Source organism: Manacus vitellinus, unplaced genomic scaffold, assembly GCF_001715985.3.
Source record: "Manacus vitellinus isolate BGI_N305 unplaced genomic scaffold, ASM171598v3 scaffold_32_pilon, whole genome shotgun sequence".
Taxonomy (NCBI): Eukaryota; Metazoa; Chordata; class Aves; order Passeriformes; family Pipridae; genus Manacus; species Manacus vitellinus.
Genome location: NW_021940460.1, coordinates 5,074,457 through 5,090,950, shown reverse-complemented (window position 1 = coordinate 5,090,950; position 16,494 = coordinate 5,074,457). Strand labels below are relative to the sequence as shown.

Genomic DNA, 16,494 nt, shown 5'->3' with positions numbered 1-16,494 from the left:
TGTTTTTCCAGGGGGTGGTCTGGGGGAAAAAACCTTCAGCCAGTATTTCAGGAGCTGAGGAGAGCCCAGTCCTCACCCAGCTCTTCCCACCCTCAGAGCCCAAACACCCGCAGTGGACTCAACCTGTGCCCTCGTGGGGTGAGTGGGGAAACTGGGGCAGAGAGTGGGTGTCAGGGTTCAGCCCCTCTTTGTGGGCATCACCCCTGTCCCCCCCTTACCTGCGGGGGGGTCCCGACGAGGCGGGCAGTCATAGGATGTCACAGACAGCACCAGCGTCCTCGGAGTGGTCGCAGTTGTGGACGTCCCAGCGGATGTGGGAGCAGCGCAGCAGCGAGGGCTCGTGGCCCTTGCACTTGAGGTTGTCGAGGAAGATGTAGCCCGTGCCCTGGCCGTACCGGGCCTCCCCCCAGGCTGCCATGGCGTGCCCGCAGCCCACCTGCCTGCACACCACCTTGGCGTCCCGCAGGTCCCAGGCGTCGTCGCACACCGTGCCCCACTGGGACAGGTAGAACATCTCCACGCGCCCCTCGCACCGGTGGCTGCCGTTCACCAGGCGCAGGGACCCTGCGGAGGGCACGGGGTGAGGCAGCCCCTGCCCGTGCTCATCCTAGTGCTGCACCCCCCTCTCCACCACCTTGGAACAGCTCTGGTCTTTCCAAGGCTCTGCAGATGTTTGCTGGGGCCCACAGCTCCCCCACTGCCTCCACACAGCCAGAATCACGGGGGGGTGACCCGCTGCTGGTACCTGGGTGACCCTCAGAGCATCGTGGTGGATGTTCAACTTGAAAGAATGGACAATAATTCTCTGTTCCTGGCTCAGCCCCTTTGATCCATCACCTCCCCTCCTCACCAACGTCCATCACCCAATGGTCCATCACCTGAGGTCCATCGTCGCTTCTCCCATCCAAAATCCAACACTTAATGGTCCATCACCTGAGGTCTGTCACCTCTATCTGAACCAGCCTTGGGGGCACCAGGAGAGCCCATGACTTAATGGTGCCACTAGTTTTTCCCCCTCCTATGACCTGCTCCAGGTGGATGCTTCAGACACTGCCAAAGCCTGTGCCACTGCCCAAGCCACCTCCGTTTCCACGCTGTGCCAGTGTGGAGCATCCCCAGGGCTGGCACTGAGTCCCTACCTCAGTACCTACCCTCCCTGGGACGAGTTGGGACCAACGTGGTGGTCGTAGCAGTGGCTTCTTGGAAATGGTCTCCAGTGTCATCAGCACCTGGTGCAGTGGGGAAGGGGTGGGAAAGTGACTCAGGGGACACCTGACCCCAGGGCCAGGACAGAGCCCCCCAGCAGTGGTGTGGGATGGCTGGGGATGGATGCGGGGTCGTGTGGGGTGGGATGTGCAGTCACTGCACTTCCAGGGATGTGCACAAATGGAGACCAGAGATGATAGACACACTGCAGCCATCACCATGGTGCGCCACAGTACCAACTGCAATTGCTGTCCATCATAGGTAGGAGGCCCCCCAGGGTCAGGTCAGAGCCCCCCAGCAGCAGCGTGGGATGGCTGGGGACTGATGCAGGGATGTGTGGGGTGGAATGTGCAGCCACTGCGCTTCCAGGGAAGTGCACAAACAGAGACCAGAGGTTGTATTCACATTCCAACCATCACCTGCACCACAGCACTGAGCACTGCTGCTGTCCTCCACAGGCAGGAGGAATCCCGGGGGCTCATTAATCACCCACCACCCCATTTTGGAGACCCCACTTCCCGCAGCCCCCCCTGAGCACAGCCAAAATCCTCCCTACACCCATTATCTCGTTGGTTTTCCACTCCACTGAGCTGAGCTTCACTGGAGAACCCCCTTCTCCCAGCTGGCGGCCCCCAGGCTCTCCCGGACTCTCACCTCGGCAAATGACCCCGGCGTCCTCGTGGTGGCCGCAGTTGTGCTGCCCCCAGCCCAGGTGGAAGCAGTCGGCCAGGCGAGCCTCGCCGCCGCCGCATCCCACGTTATCCAGCAGGACGGGCCCGCTGCCGTAGCCGAAGGAGCCGAGGACGGTGGCGGCGAGGGCGGCCCGCAGCCCAGCTGCCGGCACCAACCTGGGCGTCGGGAAGTCCCAGTCGTCGTTCGCAGACGGTGCCCCAGGTGCCGCGGTGCCGCACCTCCACCGCCCGCGGCAGCTCCCGTTCCCGTTCGCCAGCCGCACGCCGCCACCTGCGTGGGGGCCCCGGCACAGGCACGACACCGGGGGGGAACCAGGGCTCCACAGGGGGGTCCAGTGTCCCCTGCTGACCCTCCAGGGGTATGGGGTGAGCCCCCGGGGAACGTGGGGTGAGCGTCTGGGTTATGGGGTGACACATAGGGACGTGGGAGCAACCCCCTGGGGATGTGGGGCAAACCCCTAGGGACAGGGATGCAACCCCCCCAGGGATGTGGGGCAAAACCCTGTGGGCATGGGGTGAGCCCCTGGGTTATGGGGTGACCCCTGGGGGCATGGGAGCAACCCCCCAGGGATGTGGGGCAAAACATTCAGGGCGTGGGGTGATTCCCTGGGTTATAGGGTAACACATGGAGACATGAGTGCAACCCCCTGAGGATGTGGGGCAAAACCCCTGGGTTATGGGGTGACCCTTGGGGACATAAGTGCATCCCCTGGGGGCATGGGGTGAGCCCTTGGGAGCATGGGGGGAAGCCTGAGAATGTCAGCTGAGCCCCTGGGGACTTAGGGTGAGCCCTGTGGATGTGGGGTGAGCCCTGGTGATAAGGGGTGACCCCCCCCCGGGAACGGGGAGCCCCATGCAGAACTAGCAGCAGCTGCACACTTACTTTCCTGCTCGACAGTCAGGAGCATGGTGGTGACCACCTCAGTGGCCTGGGAGGGCTGGTCCCTGCCATCTGTCACTGCTGGGACAAGCATGGAGACACACAGACATTGGGGGGTCCAGATCCAGCACCCACTGCCCCTGTTCAGTCGGTGCCAGCGGCCAGCAGCACCAGAGCTGCCCCATGGCAAGCTACTGCCATGGGCAATGTCACTTCCAGAGTGTCACCCACGCATGGCAGGACCCCAGGGTGACTATGCTGGGTCACAGCAGGACACAGAGGGCATGATGCCCCCCAACAAGACCCCAGCTGAGTGACTGCTGACCTGTGGCCGTGGCTGTGAGTGTCTCCTCAGAGTCCAGGGCCACCGAGGTGGTGAATGATGTGATGGTGGACGTGTCCAGCCCTGCAGTGACACAGAGGGACAGAGGTGAAATGGTAGGAAGAAAGATGCACAGCTGTGAACGTCCTGACTGTGGGAGGCAAACCCGGGTGGTTGGACTCGATGACCTCAGAGGCCTTTGTCTTTTCCGACCTAGTTGATTCTGTGATTATGTGAGTCTGGATGCTCCAGGGCAATGGGGATGAGGATGGACCATGTCCATCTGCACATTTCTGCTGCTCAGGTGCTGGAAATGGGGCTTCTCCACCCCAGCCCAAGTGCTGGGGTCCCACATGGGACCTTCCTTCTCCATGTACCTGGGAGGTTTATCATCAGGATTCATTACCTTTTAATCTGTCTTATCCCCTACCCCTCTGAGCAGAGGCTGTTCATGGTGATGCCATCAGCTCACTGCCCAGGGGAGGTGCCAGAGGGGATGGGGATGTTTAGGGAGGAAAGGACCAGCCTGAGAAAACTGTCCCTTTTCTCCAGCATCAGCCTCTTTGTCCCCTAACGGCAGGAAAGGGAAAGCACTGGCACTTACTGCTCCCGTCATTAGCCATGATAATGAGGGAATTCAGGGGGATTATTAACATTATAAACAGTAATCAGCGGAGAATGGCAGAAATGCATCATTTCAGGAGGGGAAGGGGAGGCAGGCTGGGCCTGGCATCGTGCCCAGCCCCTGGCAGCCGCTTACTCATTCCGGACTTGGGCAGCTTGTTTTCCAGCCAGCAGAGCAGGGAAGTGGCAGAAGGAAATGGCAGGATGGCAGATGCATTTCCCCTGCAAATCACCACTCCAGCCGTGTCCCAGTCCCTCTGTGCAGTGTTGCATCCTGCTCCAGACCACCAGGATGACGGCGGATAAGGAGCAAGGATGTTCCTACAGCACCAAAGACTGGTCCCTGGCCAACCCTGGGTACCTCAGCATCTCTCTGAGGCCATTTCTCCTCAGAGACCGGGAAGCCCCTGGGTTTTTCCCTGCCCTGGTACCTGCACAGATGACCCCGGCGTCCTCGTGGTGGCCGCAGTTGTGGATGCCCCAGCCGAGGCTGTAGCAGGCGGAGAGGAAGGGCTCGCTGCCATCGCAGTTGACGTTGTCCAGGAGGATGCGCCCTGTCCCGTAGCCAAAGTAGGCATTGCTCTTGTAATCCAGGGCCTGCCCACAGCCCAGCTGTTTGCAGACCACGCTGGCATCGCTCAGGCCCCAGTCGTCGTCGCAGACGGTGCCCCAGTTCCCGCGGTAGAAGATCTCCACCCGGCCCTGGCAGGTGTCGGGCCCGCTCACCAGACGGATGCTGCCGTCACCTGGAGGGTGGCAGCATGTGGTGAGAAGGATGTTGTGCCCCTGCACACGGCACAGGGATGCCACCGAGCCTGGAAATGGCAGTGCCCGTGATGGCAAAGAAACCGAGTGAGAAAGAGCGGGGAAAGGGTGGTGCTTTAGGGCAACACGGTTTGGGAGCCTTGGAAAGCTCTGGGATAGGGTTTGGCCATGGCCAGCACAATGATAGATCCCCGGGGTTCTGCCCCTCGGAGCTGGAGAGTTGTGGGGCTCAAGAGGGGCAGCAGGTGATGGTGGGGGACACTGCCCTCAGCCAGGATGTCCCCCCTGCAAGCAGCACTCAAGCAGCTTACTTTCCCCATCCTGTACCGGGGCTGTGAGGGTCCTGGTGGTCGGTCCTTCGCTGGCTTGCGTGGGTGAGAACTCTGCAAAGGGAAGCAGAGAGGTGGCACCTGCTCCTGCTCCATCATGAAGCTGGAGGGATCCCTCCCACCCCACTGCTCCAGGAGGGTTTGCACCACACTAGCCCCAAGAGGGAAATAAAGAGGGTTTGCAGCTGCACTGCCCTGCCCAGAGCTCTCTACCAAGGGCTCAAGCCACTTCTCTGCCCTCAGACCCACCCCCCCTACCTTCTTCTTCACCCCTTCCACATCTCCTCTCCAGCAGTGCCCTGGCTCAGTTTCTTGCTCAATCCATGACCTCTGTTCTCTGGTCCAACCCACCAGCCAACCCATCATCTCTGCCTTTCCATTCTTCCTTTTCCAAGCCCTGCTTCTGGAGGACACAGGAATTCACTGAGCAGCTGCTCTGGGTCTGCACAGCCTCACATTCAGTGCTCACTGATGCCTGGCTGATGAGCAAACCCTGAGTAGCTACACAGGAGGAAAGTGTGTGGGGTGCATAGGGGTCGGCACAGAGTTGTTCCACTTTCACTTGCCAAGTTCAAACACTTTCCACTGCTTTTCTCACCTTTAGGAACATTTTCCTACTGAAAAGCTCAGCAATTTAAAGAAAGACAAGTCAAAAGGGGTAAGAGCAGTGGGGCAGCGACTGACTCAGAGGCTGAAACGTGGGTGGGCATGTGCTCTTTCCCCAAGGATTGTGCTGGAGAGGTCGCAAAGTCCCTGAGCTGGGAGTGAAAAGAAAACACAAAACAGGCTGGTCACCTTATGGCACCAGCATGTGGAGCTGGGAGGTGACCTGGATTGAGGAAAGAGGTGGAGGGGGGATGCAGAGGAGGCTTGGCTGACCCATGATCATAAGAACAGAGGCTGGGATATGACTCTTGGGCTCTACCAAAGCATCTGCACCCCCCAAGGCTTGCAGCCCCCCAGGAGCTCCCTGCCCTCCTTGCCCCCAGGGAACCCAACCTCACTACCATTGCACACGACAGCCACGTCCTCGTAGTGGTAGCAGTTGTGGATGCCCCAGCCGTGGCTCCAGCACTCGCTCAGAGCTGCCTCCCAGCCCTTGCAGTCCACGTTGTCCAGGAAGATGGGCCCGTTCCCCTGGCCGAAGGTCATGGCAGCCGGGAGGGTGATGGCGTGGCCACAGCCCAGCTGGCGACACACCACGTTGGCATCCACGATGTCCCAGTCGTCGTCGCAGACCGTCCCCCAGGAGCCGTTGTAGAGGATCTCCACCCGCCCCTGGCACCGGCTGGGCCCGTTGGAGAGACGGATCTCTGGGAGGACGGGCAGAGGGAGGTCCCTTAGCAGGCAACAGGCCACGAGGTGACAAACACTCAGGGGGAGCAAAACTACTCCAAATCCCTGCTCCTTAAATTAAACGGTGACTCTTCTCTGTATCACAAGGCTTGGTGCTGCCCACCTGGTGGTGGGACATTTGGCTTCCCTTCACTGGAGGTTTTTAAAAAGAGATTGGATGTGGCCCTTAGTGCCATGATATAGTAATTGGAGTTGGATCAGGGGTTGGACTTGATGATCTTGGAGGTCTTTTCCAACCCAATCTATTCTATGATTCTATGATTCATCTGCTGGAAGCAGAGGACGTGGAGACTCAACATATCTCAGTACAACTGAGATGCACCAGCATCAAGGCTGGGTTGGACAGGGCTTTGACCCACTTGGTTTAGTGGAAGGTGTCCCTGCCCATGTCACGTTGGGGTTGGAACAAGGTGGGATTTAAGGTCCCTTCCAACCCACACCATTGTGTGACTCTATGATCATGCCATCATTTCACCTCCTAAAGGGCAATAACCCAACAGGAGAAGAGGAAAGCAGATGTGAGGCACCCATGTGTAGACATACAATGGGTGACAAGTGACAAGGTGCAATTAGCAAACTCTTATGAGCCTCAACGAACAGATCCAGAGCTGATCCCACGTGGGAGTCGGTGAGATGGAGATGATCCCTCAAGCTGCTGGTGACAGGGAGCAGGCATAGAAGTGCTCCTGGCCTGCCACGTCAAGGGAATTATTTGCTTGTGTGTGATGCATGGCACAGGGACAGGGACTCAGCAGGAGGTGGCAAAATTCCCCTCTCAGGATAATAAGTGGAACAGGGATAATAAAGAAACTCTATTTCCTTTCTGTAAAACAAATTTAGCTTCTTGCTGCTTTTTATTCCAAACCAATATGCTTTCTCTTTGAAATTCCCCAAATCCTTTTTTTTTTTTTTTTAACCAAAAAATTGCATGTTTCAACTACAAAACTTCCTGGAGAAAAGTGATTTTAAGAGAAGAATCTCACCTGGGAATTGCAACATCTCAGGCTCGGAGGTGGTGCCTGTAAGGGAGAAGAGAAGGGATCAGCTCTGCAAGGGAGAAGAGAAGGGATCAGCTCTCCCCAGCCCTTGAAGCACGGGGAGCTCGAAGGATGATGGCAGCAGGGATGGGGTGGGCATGGTGGGGGACCTGACAGCCCCTGGACCTTTTTCTCTCCTGCAAAGGCCTGAGGTTTGTAGGGGAAAAATTAAACACCTTTTCTCAGGGCATCAGTTCATCTGCTTCACAGTGGGGGAAACTGAGGCAGCATGTGGGTGACTGTGGCTCTGCGGTGGGACTGTGCTTGAAGCACAGTTGTGTGACACTGAAGAGCCCAGTGGCCAGCAGCAGCCACCCCAGGTGGGCCCTGCCTTGAGTCAGGCCTTGGGAATCTTCGTATCAATCCATGGCTCCATTCACGAATTGCTGCAGGCCCTGGGCAGCTCCTGCATGCCCCTGCCCTGTGCCCCGTGGAAAAGTTGAGTGGTGAGATGGGGATGAGGAAAACCCATCCTGCCTGCCTTGAGAAACCCACTGGAGATCTCCTGATGGAAGATGCTGTGCCCTGTGTGCATTTTAATTGATTTTTTCTTTTTTTTTTTCTCTCCCAACAAAGTCTGCTTTTTGCAAGCTCCACAATTACATGCAAGCACCAACACACCTGTTGATGGGGTGCATCCACCTTAGGGGGTGAGCAAGCAGCCTCCAGAGGGAACTGAACGTTTGCAGGATGCATTTACATTCCAGCCAGCTGGGTTTGAATGAGGGCTCTGGAAGTGCCCTGCCAGCAGCCCCAAACTCAGGGTCTGGATGCTCAGGGAAGGGCTAAGGGAAAGCTGAAACTCCTCCTGGCAGCCTGCTCCTCCCACTGGGCTGGGCCCCCCTCCCACAATTTGGGCATTTATTTGGGCACAAAAACTCTCTCAGCCCCAGTGCTGAGTGATGTGGGATCCCCCCTGGGATGCTGCCAGCGTGGGGCACTGAGAGCTCCAGCTTGTCCAGGAGGTCACAGCAGCATGATCCAGGGGACAGTGGATGGGAACGAGTGGCTGGACCTTGTGGACATCCCTGTCACTGTCCCTGTGGGTACCCTGGGAGTTCACAAGCTCTTGGCAGATGCCAGAGCCCAGCACAGATTCCTTGGCCATCTGAGGCACCTCAGGCTTGAGGCTGTGCCTGCACAGCCCTCTCCCATGGGTGACACCTTCCAAAACCCTTCCAAACCTAGTGGAAGGTGTCCCTGCCCATGGCAGGCGGTTTGGAACGAGAGGAGCTTTAAGATTTCTTCCAAGCTGAACCATCCCGTGATTCTGTGATGCCTCCATGCTAATTACAGCACCCAAGGGCTCATCAACGCCCATGGTGGCTCCGTGGCCTCTTTTCCTCTCCCTGCCTTGGACCAGCCCTGTCCTGCTTCACGCTCAGCCCACGAGCAATGACGTGAAGGTCAATCCCAGCCGCTCTGGAGGCGGATGTCACCACCGTGAGAGGCAGCGTGAGCCTGGGGGGACAGTTGAGCAGATGAACCCACCTCCCTTTTCCTTGCTAGGACGTTGCCTGGGAGACCATTAAGTCAACCAGAAAACAGGGCTGTCAAAGAAAGACCTAGAAGCCCCAAGAGAAACAAGAATAAGGCAACTGTCTAGATGTATCCATGAGTTAGCAGGGATGCTGCCCGTAGCTGGGATGAACATCAGCAGCCAGGGAGCTCCAGCCCTGGTCAGGCATTCCTGCCCTCCCCAGCTGGACCAGGTAGGCTGGAAAGGGATGCTGTGATGCCAGCAAGAAGTGGGAGTTACACAGGCAAGACCAAGGGAGCAGAGAGGCTCTAAAGGAGAGAACAGGGAAGGACATGGCAGCCCTGTGGGCTGGAAAACAGGAGAGAGAGATTATTCAGCTCACCTCTGCACCAAAAATGTGGAGATGTGAGCGTTTCTAGGAAGAGCGTTTCATCCTGGTTTGTATTGATTTTTAACACCTAGTCCACTCCAGTGCCGAAGAAGCAGTGGATGAAAAGACATTGATAAATATTCATTTCCCTTTAAGTCAAAATCAAAGCTCTGAAATATTCATTTAAGAGCATCCTCCAGCAAAGTCAGGAGAGATCTGAAAAAAATATGCCTGGTGTGTCTACCATAATGAGGAACGAGGGGAAAACGGTATCCTTTGAGAACAGAGAGAGGGAGAGGGCCCTCGGTGTTTCTCTGATCCAGCTTCACAAAGCCAAAAGAAAAAGGGAAATTGCTCGAGTAAACACCGGTGCTAAACAAAACCACCAAATGGGAGGACAAATCGCCCTTAGTTAGCGACTAATCTCTGCCCATTAATGAAGAGAACCGGGAGAACCGGGAGAGCCTGGCGGTGCAGGGGACAGCGGCAGAGCCACCGGGGTCCCCTCGAGATCCCCACATGTCGAGTGTGGGCACCGGGGCTGCCACAGCAGCTCGGGAGGGGACGGGAAGGTCCTGCTGAGGGAGTGGGAAGGCAAAACCTGATTTGCCTCAATTAGGGAGTCTGACTACATCTGAATTCCCAGTTTTCTGGCTGGCCGTGCCTTGGCACGGGGTTGTTGAGGCAAGAATGTGTTACCACCCACCGCCTGGCTGTAATCACAGGGATCCAGTCACACCGGGATAACTGTGCTGCCTCAGCACTTGCGCAGACCCTCATTCCAGAGCGGGAATGGCTTTTCCCAGTTGGATTAAAATGCTTCCCAGCCTGACTGGACAGTGCCTGCCAGGAGTGAGTAGGGACCATCGTCCTGAGGGAATGGGTGCACATTCCACCCGTCGCTTCGGCAGGATCAGTCCCACAGGTCCTGTGGAGCAATCCCAGGAGCATCCTTTGGCCGTAAGCATCTTCCCATCGGTGTTGGACCTGCTCCCTCCATCCCTGTGCACCCTCGGTGCTGCTGGGGACACCATGCCAATCCTGCCCATGGAGAAAATCTGCCCCCAAATCTGAGAGCCGGAGGGAGATCGCGGGTGCCTAAAACCCCTCCCACCGCCCAACGCGGAGCTCACCGGTGGGGCTGAGAAGGAGAAAGAGGAGGAGGAGCATGGCTGGCATCAAGGAAAGGGGCAGCACCGCGATGTCCGGCCCCCCTGTGCCGTGCCGGGTGGCCAGACAGGGACCAGGTGTCATTGCTGCACGACAGTCCTGCCGCAGACAGGTATCCAGAGGAGGCTGTCCCTGAAACATGCAGACAGCAGTTAGTGGCGATGGCCAGAAGAGCCTGTGCCCACCAAGGACCATGCAGGACCCCTGAACACGTCTCTCTTCGGTATTCCCAGGAGCAGTGACCAGGAGACACGTGAAAAGTAATTCTAGTTGGATTTATTGAGAACAAGAGGTAATTTTTTGAGTGGCAAGATGAAGCTGAAAGGGCCACATCCCACCTGCAAAAGGAAACTGGAAGCCAGAGGCCTCTATTGTCTCTGCTCTTTGTCATCCTGTGAGGAAAAAAAAAGCAGGGACAGGCATTTCTGTGGGAAGACAGTAATTTCTGGGGTCTGTAGGACAGCCTGATTCACCTGGGGGATTGAGATGCAAACTCCACAGGGGTAAGATGGAAAGCAAACCGAAATGTCAGCAGAAAACAGGGAAAAGATTAAATATCATAAGATTCCATTTCCCCTTCATTTACTGCTCCCTGCAGGAATCACTGCCGAAGGGATGGATTTCTAGCTCTGTTTCACTCACAGACTGTTCGGGAGGGGGATGGGGGCTGGTCCTGCTGGCCGCGACACCTCTGGGAGCCCAGACCCTCATCCCAGCGGTGCCAGCAGTCGGCCTGACGGCAGCGTGTGCTGGTGGAGCAGTGCCATCGTGAGGATGCTCTCAAACACAAAGCCAGGCTCTCAGGCTCAGCTCAGCCGAGACCTCAGATTAGTCCCTCCAGCCTGCACGAGGCACTCCATATCCTTAAGGGATGCACACCAGCTACTGTCATCTACTGATGGTCAAAAACCTGGGAAAGGACATTGAAATCCACTGTATCAATGACCAAACCCTCCCTCCCATGGAAACCCCTCCTCCAGCCTTTTCCTGCTCCTGGTTTTCCCATGCACAGGATGAGAAGAGCTCCCAGGTGGGATCATGTGCTGGTGTCCACCCAGCCAAGGTCCCTTAAGATCGTGGGTTGAATGGGCTCCAGAGCCTCCAGATCAAGGCTTTGTTGCCTGCACCAGAGAGAGATGATGGTGGACCAAGGGTTTTTATGTGCACCAGCCCGAGGTGATGGAGGTGCAGGACGGAGCCTCCGCGGATGGGACAGGGCCCCGTTACTCCTCCCTGGTCTCTCCCTCAGCTCCCGCTGCCCAGAGGAGGAGACCCGCCAACAGACAGACGGCTCAGTGATGGGGGATGAAAACCAATCTACTCGCTGAGGTGGTGGCTTTCAATACTCCATTCATCCCTCCTGCAGCGCCGAATAATGTCGCCTTTTGTCCCGCCAGCCCTCCCCGCCCTCCGGAGGGGCAGGGCTGACAGACGGCCCCTCCGCCGCCCTGCCCCGGCCAAACCCCGGCATCGCGTCCTGCTCGCAGGGACGTTGTCATCGCCGGCCACTTTTGTGCCGGAGCCAGCGCGTTCCTGCTCCCTGGAAGGGTGGCAGCGGGCTTTAACCACTGCGGTGCTGTGCCACGGCCGACCCCAGAGAGGGAAAACCTGATTTGCCTTCTCTGTCCATCGCTCTTCCACCTGCTTCTCCATCCTCACCCCAATGCTCAGGGTTCAGCTATGAACGGAACCCCCTTCCTTGCACCCAGGGATGTTGGGGCCCTTTCAGAATGTCTATAGATTGAAAACTACTTTTAAGCCATAATTAGTCATTGTGGCACTGCAGCAAAGCAAAATATCCCTTTTAACATTGCCCAGAGAAGCTGTGGCTGCCCCATCCCTGGAAGTCTCCAAGGCCACACTGGATGGGGCTTGGATCAACCTGGGCTAGTGGAAGGTGTCCCTGCCCATGGCAGGGTGGAACAAGATGAGCTTTAAGTTCCCTTCCAACCCAAACCCCTCTGTGATTCTGTGAGGTATCTATGATTTAAAGGGTTGCTGAATGTGGGTTTCTGGAAGTCCTTTCAAAATGAGGTCCTGCAAGCTGTCAGGTGTCCTGTAAAAGCACTTCCCATCATGCACCCTATGGAAGGAGCAGTAAACCCCACATCACCCCCATCCTGCACAAGCACTGCCCACTGGGGCTGCTGCAAAACTCCCAGGGGAAGACCAGGGCTCCAATGTGGGGCACAGAAAGTCCCTGCTTTCACCCCAAATAACTCACCACAGCAGACACATCCGTCCCCCACCAGCATTTTGCCCACAATGAAAACTCCCTCCTCCCACCTGGACATGAGACCGCAGAGGTCCTTCAGTCCCCTTTGGTTCCTTCTGTACCCCTTGGCCACAGCTGGAATGAGCCCCTGCTCTCTATTTGTCACTTCTTCTACTTTTTAATATTCAAGTAACTTCAGGAGAAATCACAGTCTTTCACCCACCACCACCCCACCAGATCATTATTTGTAATTACCACCCTGACCTAAAAAAAAGCATCATAAATCCACATACCTGTTTGATAATTTCTCTCCAGTATAAAAGAGGGTATATCAGATCCCAGAAATATTCTATTCTCTTTTGAAATAAAGGAAAGAGCTGGCTAGTTATAAAAAAAATTTAAAATAATGGTTGAAAAATTAATATTCCCAGTAAGAGGTGATGGGGATAAGGCAGGAATTTTTTCTTTAGGTGAGATCTTGTTTAAAAAATTTAAAAAAATAATAAAAGGAGAAGAAAAAGGATCTCATCCATCAACAGAACAGCTCCAGCCCGTCATCTCTTTGCACCTTTGGGGTGGCTGCTGCTGGGTTACAGCGGGATGGCAGCCCTGCATCCCATCCTGGGGCAGGTCATTCCAAAAGCAAAGGAGAAAGAGAGGGAGGAGGAGGGGGAAGAAGAGGAAGAAGAAGGAGAGAGAAGGAAAGAGAGGGAAGACCGCTAAGGAGACATGGCGGGGAGGGAATGGCTCGGGTTTCAGGGAGGCAGGCAGGGACACATCCTTAAATTGGGTGCTGGCAGAGCCTGGGTTACGCCTCAGGGGAAGGGGGAAGCTTTTTCAGAGGATTTGGGCTTTTCAGCTCCTTCCCACCTCCCTCCTCAGCTGTCTGAGTGCCCACCTGGAGAGGAAGTCAGCAACAACCATCTGGCTGGAAATATTTCTGTCGATGCCTGAGCCAGCACTGGGATGCAACGGGAGGGGACAGTCCCAACATCTTGCCCCTCCTGAGGGATTTGGGAACCTGCTCCTCAGACATGGTCCTCCCTGCCTGTTCCTGGGCAAGAAGCTACCTTTAGAGGTCCTTTTTTTCAGGATTTTTCCTGCCTGGCCATCCAAGGCAGCTCTGCTGAGGACGTTAGAGGGACCTGCCATGTCCTTGCTCTCTTAGCCTGCAGTGAAGGGTGTCCTGTGCTGGAAACCTTTCCCATCCACCTCCACCACCTCCTACTCTACACATTCATGTTGTCTCCTTCAGCTGCCAACCGGGGCATCTCTTTGTTTTAAAAGGAATTGTGTGCATTTAATAATTTCTAACCATTATAGCCTTTTAACCATTTTAACCATCATTGCAAGTAAAAGTCGAGTAATGTGAGACTTTTGGGTCCCAACAGGCTTGAGAATCATGGAGAAAGAACCTCCAAACATATTGGGTTTTCCAGTCTCATGAAATCTTAAGCTTCCCAGCAATTTTGGGAGCTTGGTGTGATTTTGGCTTTGAACAAGTTGATCTTATGAGCTACAGGATTCACTCTCACAGGAGGCAGCATTTGCCTTGTGGCTCTTGCTGCTGGATTGTTTACTCATTCCTACACAAAGCCAGACCCTTAAATGCCCTAAAATGCCCGTGTTTCATGTTTTAAGTCCTCACAAAGCCAGCTCTGGCTACAGCTGTCGCCAACTGCTTCTGCCATTACCTTCTTGTAGGGATTCAGTAATTAGCAATTAGGCATTTTTATTCCCCAGTAGCAGCAAAGTTCTAATTGACCAGATCATGAGTGAAAGTTTCAAAGGTGCTTTTTAAGTCTGTTTTGCCTAAACTTTGATAAACTCCCCACTGTCCTGGCTGTCTGCCAGGCCCATGGACTGGGAATCGTCAGCTCCAGCATCGATCCACATCCAGGCTTTGGGGCCCAGGAGTGTAAGCTGCCCTAATGTGGGCATGCAGGGATAAGGTCAGCAGCCTGAAGATGCCTCCCACCCTACCCAGAATTTCTCTGGCCATTTGAGCACCATCTCAGATGTTTTCCATGTCTGCATCCTTCCTGCATGTGCTCTGAGTGGCTTGGCAGTATCAGGCTGTGGGATTATGCTGCTCCGAGGAAAAGAAAACACAGCCAGCCTTATTCGAGGAGCAGCCACAACACAAGAAAGGCTAATTATAAAATTCCACAGGACAGCAAGGCTGTTCTCTTGTGTGCTGGAGAAAAAAGCTCTTTTTGTGCTTCGTGACGGTCCTGCTGCCTACTCAGGCAGGGACACTCAGAGACATCAGTGATGCTCACAGGAGAGTGGCTTATGGAGGGTTCAGGGCCATCCCCACATCCACTCAGCATCTGCCATGTGCCATGAGCAGCACCTACCACAGCTTCCTATGGCAGCAGGTGGCATTTCCAGCAGATCTGTTTTCTGGCAGCAGCTCGGTCATGGGTGGAAGCTGGGCAAAACAAGTGGCTCACAAATCTGCAGAAAACACGGAGCCTCCAAAAATATAGTAATGATAATATAAACAGATTTTCCTTTTCAATTAGCCAGGAAACTACAGAGAGGAGAGACAAACTTGTTTGTCTGTCCTATGCCATGGCCAGGAATTGTTTTGGGGGTGTAAAGAAGAACCCGGTGCCATACAAAAAAGCCATAAGCTGAAACAAAAGGCATCTCCTTGCTGTCAGGATGGAAGGATGGGGCTGAGCTGATCCTCAGGACACCAGTTGCTGTTGTGAGCCATTAGCCGGCTTATAACGAATGACAGGATTCCCCTGCTGATTGCTGAGCTAAATCACGGTGTACTTAGGGGTTTCCTGCTGCTGCCTGAGCTTTGGGGAGCAGCAGCACGAAGGATGCTGCACCTGCAATGGGATGAGCCACCCCTCCTTCCCCTGTTCCTCCTGCTGCTCCGGAGCACGAGCAGCAGATGGGATCCTGTGATGTGGGGTCCCAGGAGAGGAGCTCTCACCCCCAAACCAATCTGTGTCCAGCAGCCTTAGGAGAAGGGAAAGGTGTAAATGCAGCACAAGAGCATTTTGGTTTCCTGTCCTCAGTACAGAAGGAGCTGTGCTCCTAACACACCTCTCTGCTAATTTTAAGGTATTTTCTGGCGGTTTATAAGTCCTGAAATAAAGGCAGGGCTGAGGAAAGGGCGGTGGCAGCCCCCAGCATTGCACTCAGCTGCAGCAAGCTGGAGCTGCGGGAGAGGTACCCATCCCCTCCCCAGACAAAATCACCTTTGTTCCTCCCCGTAATCTGCTTCCTGCCCGACGTGCTGCAGAAACCACCTCAGCCAGGTGAGAAAGAGCAGCCCAAGGACGCTGTGCTGACAGGAGGCTCTCCAGAGGGCAGCTGACCCACGCCGTGGGCTCCAGCCGGTACCCAGAGCTGCGGAGGAGCAGGCACGGATCACAGTGGGGAAGAGGGGATGGGAAACGGGCAGCTGGGTCCTCTCCATCACCCACGCTGGTCACAGCAAGGGCACTCGCTGTGGGAATGAGCTTTAGAGTATGTCTGTAACTCCCTGCCTTTTCTGGGTGTCATTATCGCCATGGGGTGAAACCTCACCCTGCACTGGACTCCTGGCAGTGGGATCCACTGGAACAGCAGCCATATATATGTATATGTGTGTGTGTATACATGTATATATTACTGTGTGTGTATTTATACGTGTAGGTATATATTTATGTACACATACGAGGCGTCCAGCGGGACCAGCACTTGCTGGCTTCTCCGCCAGCCCTGGGGAATCCAGGCATCCCGCTTCTGCTGCAGCATCGCTGTTGTGAGATGGGTGTGCTGCAGCCTCAGTGCTTTCAAATACACCCCTGAGAGCCCAGACCACGCCCAAGTGTGCGGCTGGGAAGTGGTGACCTGTCTGGGGACACGCAGGCTGACAAGACAGTCGGGGTGGACATCGCTGCCTGCTGGGGCAGGGACCTGTGTGGAGATGCGGTGTCCGAGCCTGACACTCCAGGGACCAGCTTGGGTTGGAAGGGACCTTTAGAGGTTTATTTGGTTCCGGGAATGCTCCGGAGCGATGGATCACCTCGTCGGCTGCCAG

General features: G+C 55.5%; 1 protein-coding gene across 1 annotated transcript; it reads right to left on the bottom strand.

The window, feature by feature from the left end:
- Window positions 1–247: 247 nt before the first annotated feature.
- Window positions 248–16,208, bottom strand: SSC4D (scavenger receptor cysteine rich family member with 4 domains). Its single transcript, XM_029961259.1, is given in 11 exon segments — window positions 248–564; window positions 1,152–1,229; window positions 1,861–2,080; window positions 2,082–2,122; window positions 2,125–2,169; window positions 2,782–2,859; window positions 3,104–3,184; window positions 4,156–4,470; window positions 4,801–4,872; window positions 5,826–6,157; window positions 16,129–16,208. Coding segments are annotated over 11 exon segments (1,659 nt in total).
- Window positions 16,209–16,494: the final 286 nt, after the last annotated feature.